The following is a 7,325-nucleotide window of genomic DNA, read 5'->3' as shown; positions in this document are numbered from 1 at the left end:
TTTTACAGAAAGAAAGGATATGGACATTAACTTGGAAGATCAAAATCAAGGAACACACGCGGATACATCCATATGCTCTCCAAACCTCGATCTGTCTCTTAAACACGATGAACACACACAAAGAGATCGATGATGATCGAATTAATAATCCATTAGAGGCAAGCGAGCTCCTTGAGGCACCCGGTGGACTTCCCCAGCGCGTGGTCGCAGACGGCCGTGGTCTTCTTGTCGCTGCCGCCGTACAGCACCCTGACGTCCTGCATCGCGACGCCGCTGCACGGCAGCTTGCCGGAGCAGAGCAGCTGGACGACCGCCGGCGTGTTGGACGACCCGGTGATGTTCCTGAAGGTGACGTCCCTGACGGACACCTTGGAGTCGCCCTTGCTGGTGCAGATGCTGTTGGGGCAGTACTTCTGGTCGATGATGATGGGGTTGTCGACGTGGTCCATGACGACGCCGTCGTAGGACACCTTGGACACGGTCACCGGCGACACGGAGTCCTCGTACGACTTGATCCGGAGGCCATTGGTGGTCTTGCGGAGGACGCAGCGGGTGACGGAGACGTCCCGGACGTCCCGCTCGTCCTTGTACCGGCCGAGGCTGCCGATGCTGATGCCGTGGCCGGGGCCGCAGGTGACGCCGGTGATGTTGACGCCGTCGGTGCCGGGGCCGATGGAGATGCAGTCGTCGCCGGTGCCGATGGTGGTGGCGGCGATGGTGATCTTGGAGGAGTCGCCCATGTGGATGCCGTCGGTGTTGGGGCTGTCCCCCGGGGCGTTGATGGTCACGCCGCTGATCTTTATGTCCTTGCACCGGTAGATGTTCATGTGGAAGAACTTGGCGTTCAGCAGCGTGATCCCGCTCACCACCCCGTCGTTCACCGTGTTCAGCACCAGCGTCTGCATCCATCAAACGCACCAAAAATGGTTCAAGGGCACGTAAAATGAGAAAATCATTAGCGCATGATTAATTGAGTTTTAAAATGGCTTTACCTGGTATTTTAAAGCAACGTCAATATTCGAAAGTTTTCGTACGAAAAATATATTACTCCCTCAATTTCAGATTATAAGTCGTTTTGACTTTGGTCAAAGCCAAACTACTTTAAATTTGATTGAGTTTATAGACAAATATAACAATATTTATAATACTAAATTAGTTTCATTAAATCAATAATTGAATATATTTTCATAATATATTTGTCCTGAGTTGAAAATGCTACTACTTTTTTTTTCTATAAACTTGGTTAAACTTAGAGCAGTTTGACTTTGTCCAAAGTCAAAACGACGTATAATCTGAAACAGAGGGAGTACCGTTTAGCAATTTAAAAAGTGTGCTAATGGAAACCGAGGTAACCGAAATGTGTATCATGATCAGAAAAGACAAGGCCTATTATATGTTTCATGATCTATTGATCCATATGCATGGTGTAACACGTACGTTGGGGAGGAGCTTGCAGTTGTAGTTCTTGGCGCAGGAGTTCTTGCTCCAGACGCCGGGGCCCTGGCCGTCGAGCTTGCCCTTGCCGGAGATGACGAAGTTGTCGACATGGCGGACCTCGACCCAGTTGGGCATCTTCTTGCCCGGGTACTTGCTGAGGTCGTTGGAGCCCAGCAGGTTGCCGTCGAGCTGGATGGTCACGGCGCCATTGCAGGGGCCCCTGAGCTCCATCGCCCCCGTCATGAAATCCCCCTTGGGGATCAGGATCGTCTGCTTCCCGGCGCCGGCGCACGCCGACCTCCACGCCGCCATCACCGCGCCGGTGCTGTCCGCCCTGCCGTTGCCGACGGCGCCGAGCTTGGTGATGTCGAACGTGCCGCCGGGGCCGGCCGCCACCGCCGCCGCCGCCCCGTAAACGCCCTGAGTGATCTCCTCGGGCTTCTTGCTGTGTCCGTGCGCGTTGGCGTAGGTAGTCACCATGAGGAGGAAGAAGAAGAGGACCATGGCAGCGTCATGGTTTCTGAAAGCCATTTTTTTCTTTTTTTTTAATTATTGACCGCCGGTGCTTCTCTCTCCGGCGAACTTGAACGCCGGCCGGCATGCACATATATATAGTGGTGGTGGCGACAACAAGATTTTGCTATGTCTGTGGCATGCAGGCATGTGTTGGCCTTTTGCTATTTTCAGGCCATGGCTTGGTTGGCTGGCGGTTGAGCATTGCTATGGTTCCCCATATCGGAAGAGGCTCCTCTTACATACGTTAGAGGGATATGAGCCACTGACGTTCATGAAGGTGAGGTCCACCTATCAGGGATCCACGTTTTTTTTTACTTTACTTCAGAGGAATTTCGTCTGTTGGCGTCCCCATGTTGCCTAATCTTAGTTTCAGTCCACTCAAAAGGTGTGGCTCATCAATTTATGCAAATTGGTATTTAAAGATTGTATTTATAGCATGCTATTTCAATTTATACCTGATTTTAGTTTTAGAGAAAAAAAGACTCGGTTCAATTTCGCACTATTAATAAATGTGTTGTAGGGTGTAGATCTCTTGTGGCCTCCGGACCTTGAAGATGTGCTGGAATTCAAATTGGGGGATGAAGATCGTTAGCATTCTAGTATGAAAAGTTGATGTTAAGGAAATATCAATGAATAAGTTATTAGAACTCTTTGCAACTTTCAGAAAACTAGGGCCGACAACAAAAACACAACTTATACATATAAAGTTTTGGATGATCTCGCTATACAATCAACTATTAAAAATTATTTTAAAAATTGTACAATTACTTCCCATACTAGTATACTACTCTCTCTGTCCGCAAAAAAATCGATTCCTGGGGTGGGGTGTGGTTGTCCCAAAAAACTAATTCCTGTAAAAAAAAGATACACATTCAATACCGCATGGGTGCTCGAGAAGGAGTCAGAGGGCCTCAACTTTTCTTTTCTCCGGTTCACACGGCAATCTTTTCCCCTCCCTCTCATTTGGCTTCTCTCTCCCTCTGCCTCCTCAGTTGTTCAACTCAATCTCTCCCTTCAAATTTGCCCCTCTTTCCACTCCTCTCTGCAGGGATGGCGGCGACGACAGGAGATGGATGCGGCGATGATGGTGGCGGTGAAGGCGGTGGCAGATCAATGCCGTGGTGACGACGGTGGCAGATCGATGCCGCGGTGACGACGGTGGCAGATCGATGCAGCGGCAACAATGGGAGATGGATGCGGTGGCGGATGGATGCGGCGGCGATGGTAGGGGCATATTGTTGTGATGCAGGAGGTGAAGGTGAAAGTTTGCAAGCCTATATGTGGCAGATCTGATTCAAGAACTTGATTCCATTTTTTCCCCTCTATTCTTGGTTCTTCTCTGTTCTTTGTTCTTGGTGTAGTTCTTGTAGGTTGTTCCCTTTCTAACGGCAAATGTAATCTTTTCTTGGGCAAATGCAACTCAATTTTAATGTGTGTGCAGAGAATGGCAGTGTTGATGGATGAATGCAGTTAAGGATGGTACTTTGGTAATTTCACGTTAATACTAAACTTGCCTCGGGGATCTAGGAATAGATCTTTTTTGACAGATGGGGGTACTAATCATTTTTCCCCTACTTTGTACAATATGTATAATGTATCTGAAGTGAAAACTTTATATGTACGTGCATGTTATGTTAAAAGTACATAATTTTATAAAATTATATGTACACTATGTTAAAAAAATTATGTAGGAATTTATAGAATTCTTGTGATATTTATTTATTGGTGTGAACAGTGAGTACACCCAAAGCTTATGTGCACATATGATATATTTCCATGACACTGTTGAGAACATCAATGCAGATTTGTCAAGAAAAAACAGAAGGTGAGGGGAATAGCAAAATCCCTTCGTCATTAAAAAACCAACCCAATATGTTATGTTTTTGGTTCGTTTTTTAAGATGGATGGAGTACTTCATATGTTCCATTACAGGGGAGAACAAGATGTCCCCATAATTAAGGATCAATCTCGTCATCGGTCGTTTACAAGAACCAAAATTTCGTCCACGCCAACTCTCTGTGACTGTACGCTATATAGAAAGAAAACAAGAAAGTGAAAAAAGAAAAAAAAACAGAAAACAGATTTTCATATGCAAGGGGGCGGCACAAGCGTCCCGCCGGCGACGCCTCCGGCGACGTTGGCGCACCGCGACACGGTGGCCACCCCTCGCCTGACGTATCTGAGGTCGATGTCCCTGAGCTCCACCCCTCGGCACGGGCTCGCCGCGCTGCACGACAGCTTCACCGCCACCTGCGTCGCCGACACCCCCCTGATGTTCCTGAACTTCACGTCGCTGATCCTCACCACCGACGGCCGCCGCTCCTGTGCATGTCAATGAATTCCTCCGGTGAGCCCAGCCATAGACAAAAACTTAAGATTTACTCCCTCCATTTCAGGTTATTTTGACTTTAGTCGAAGTCAAATTGTTTCAAATTTAACTAAATTTATAGATAAGTATAGTAATATTTATAATATTAAATTAGTTTCATTAAATCAATAATTAAATATATTTCCATACTAAATTTTTTTGGGTCGAAAATTTTACTATTTTTTTCCTACAAACTAAGTCAAAATTAAAATAGTTTGATTTTAACCAAAGTCAAAACGTTTATAACATGAAACGGAGGGAGTATTTAAAAAGATCTTTGTGTGTGTGCTCTGACCGATTGATGGTGGCAGGAGAGATAGGGGCAGTACTCCTGGTCGATGATGATGGGGTTGCGGACTCTCCTCATGACGATGTCCTCGAAGACGAGGCCGGAAACGGCGGCGGCGGCCGCGGCGGCGGCGGAGCTCCGCTGGCCGCCGCGCCACGTCTTGATCCGCACGCCGTTGGCCGTGCCGGCGATGGTGCAGTTGGACACGCGCAGCCGCCGCACGTCGGCCTCGCCGGGGCTCCGGCCGAGGCTCCCCACGCTGATGCCGTGCCCGGGGCCGCACGACACGCCGGACACCGTCACGTCGGCGCTGCCGGGGCCGACGGAGACGCAGTCGTCGCCGGTGGCGACCGCCGTGTCGGTGATCCGGACGCCCGTGGAGCCCTGGATGTGGACGCCGTCCGTGTTGGGGCTGTCGCGCGGGGCCCGGATGCTGACGTGGCTCACCTCCACGTCGTGGCTCCCGACGATGGTGACGTGGAAGAACTTGCTGTCCAGTGACGTCACACCCGTGATGGTCGCGTTCCTCACGCTCCCCAGCTTGATGGACTAAGCACACACATAGTAAATTTGAGTCATAAAAAAAAATATTTTAAGCCAAACGCTCACAATACTCGAAAGAAAAATAAATAAAACCATATATGTGGTGTGTGAGTGAGTGCGCGCGTCTTGTCTGATTTATTCAGCGGATCGTTGTTATGGATTATCTACACCATAAAGATAAATTAATTTTTTTCATAAATAATAAAACAAGTGTTGTAAGTAATACAATAGAAGAAAGTTTTATTTTAAAAAAATATATTTTTTGAAGCATAAAGCAAATAATCCATTTTAATATAATTTGAAAAGAAAAAAATTTACACGTACATGATAATTTCATTGTGTACTTATATGATCCGTCAAAACCTGTTTGAAACACGAGGTTCTTATTGCATTGTTCAGATTGAATTTTCGACACCCGGCACCGCGTAACTTCAAAACTTACTGAGGGAGGAGGCACGCAGTCCGGTTTCCAGGGACAGTCATTGAGGTGCCACGACGACGCGCCGCGGCCGTCGAACGTGCCGCCGCCGGTGACGAGCAGGCCGTCGATGCCGGCGAAGTTGATCCACTCGTGATACCCCCGGAACGCGTCGAGGCCGGCCGGCGCGCGGACGACGCCGGCGACCCGCACCTCGACGAACCCCTTGCAGGGTCCCCGGAACACCACCGGGTGGAGCAGGTAGCCACCGCCGCCACCGCCGCCGCCGCCGGCGGCGGGCACGACGACCGCCGCCCTCCCCGGCGCCGCGCACGCCTTCGCCCACGCCCTCTCAAACGCCTACACAAAAAAAAAACACAAAATTAATGAAATCTTTCAAAATGTTGACAATTCAGATTTGATTTGAACAATTTGAGCAAATTAGTAACCAAGTTGCAGCGATTAATTACCTTGGAATTATCTGTCTGTCCGTCGGCGACAGCGCCGAAGTCTCTGACATCGAAGACTAATTGGCGAGCAGTACAAGTAGCCTGTAGCCACCACCAGCTAGTGATGATCAGAGAAGACATGGTAATTTGTAACAGAGGTGTCATACTGTTTGTGTGTCAAAACTGAGAAGCAAAGGTTTCTGCATGCAGGTTTCACCATATTTATATGAGCATCTAATTAACAGGGCTAATCTAGCTAACAGCTAGTAATATATATTTGCAAGGCCGGTGAGGAACTTGTCATGCATTATGATGGCCTTCCCTGTAACGCATTCTTGGAACTGGGTGATTGAATACTAGTGTTTGTTAGGCTACTGCTCTTGCCATGATCCCCAAGTTTTTATGGGTTTTTAACCTTCTTTCATGGCTAGATTGTCTCACACACTGCCAACTTCTAGCAGGGGCTAGCAGTTAGTTAACACACCATGATGGTGGTCACTTTGTCAGGCAGGTAGAAACACAGCAATGCTGTCTGATGGTGATCATAACTGCCAAAGATTTTTCACATTAATTTGCCACATTTTGAGGGCTCTTTAGAACAGAGGAAAAACATAGGATTTTCGAAGGACTAAAATCTTCTGCAAAAACCGTATGACATCCTTTCGAATAAAGGAACAGGCCTAATAATTGCTTTCCTGTATCCTCATTCTACAATAATTCTAGCGTGAGCTCATGCCTCTTATTTTACTTTTCTTTGCTATAAGTCCAACGTTCAATTCCCTAGATTTCTTCTCTCTGTTTCCACAGGCCGGTGAATCATTCAAACATTATTTCTTGTATTTCTTTGTTTTAAAATCATGTAGTACATGCATAGCCATAGCATGTGGTAATCTATTCATTATCTAAAAAAAATGTGGCAATCTATTTATATGTTTTTCTTGTTCATCCATTTCGAATTCGATAATTCGAAAGAGCTCTGAAGTTTTTTCAAAAGAATACTTGGCATGATCTAAATCTAATGGTTTTGGTGAAGTTCTTGCCACAAGTAGACATCATAAAAAGACAAAAGGTTTATTTTGTGAAAGCCTTAGCAGTGTTAGTGGGACCACAGGTGGAGCGCTCGATCGGGGAGGCGGAGGTGGCAGTGCTTTGTGAGGAGCTCGCCTCACACGTGTTGTGGGGAATAGGGGTGGGAAAAAATACCTAAAATTGAAGGCCGAACCACACCAAATTATCGGTTTTTTCGGCCTTTGATTTTCTCTTTTTTTTAAGGTCAAAAACCGAAGGCCGAAAACCGTACACACC

The 7,325-nt window shown here is 47.3% G+C and overlaps 2 protein-coding genes across 2 annotated transcripts; both read right to left on the bottom strand.

The window, feature by feature from the left end:
* Positions 1 to 2,141, bottom strand: LOC4341515 (exopolygalacturonase). Its single transcript, XM_015788172.3, has 2 exons — positions 1,438 to 2,141; positions 1 to 899 (listed from the first exon to the last, which is right to left on the bottom strand). The coding sequence occupies exons 1-2, from the start codon at positions 1,966 to 1,968 to the stop codon at positions 153 to 155; spliced, it is 1,278 nt and encodes a 425-aa protein (XP_015643658.1). The 5' UTR covers positions 1,969 to 2,141; the 3' UTR covers positions 1 to 152.
* Positions 2,142 to 3,873: 1,732 nt separating this feature from the next.
* Positions 3,874 to 6,215, bottom strand: LOC4341514 (exopolygalacturonase). Its single transcript, XM_015787343.3, has 4 exons — positions 6,042 to 6,215; positions 5,596 to 5,931; positions 4,617 to 5,159; positions 3,874 to 4,275 (listed from the first exon to the last, which is right to left on the bottom strand). Exons 1-4 carry the CDS (start codon positions 6,183 to 6,185, stop codon positions 4,039 to 4,041), a joined length of 1,260 nt encoding a protein of 419 aa, XP_015642829.1. The 5' UTR covers positions 6,186 to 6,215; the 3' UTR covers positions 3,874 to 4,038.
* Positions 6,216 to 7,325: the final 1,110 nt, after the last annotated feature.

This window comes from Oryza sativa, chromosome 6, assembly GCF_034140825.1.
Source record: "Oryza sativa Japonica Group chromosome 6, ASM3414082v1".
Taxonomy (NCBI): Eukaryota; Viridiplantae; Streptophyta; class Magnoliopsida; order Poales; family Poaceae; genus Oryza; species Oryza sativa.
Note: the sequence above shows the minus strand (reverse complement) of the source record. Positions and strands in the feature narration are given on the sequence as shown.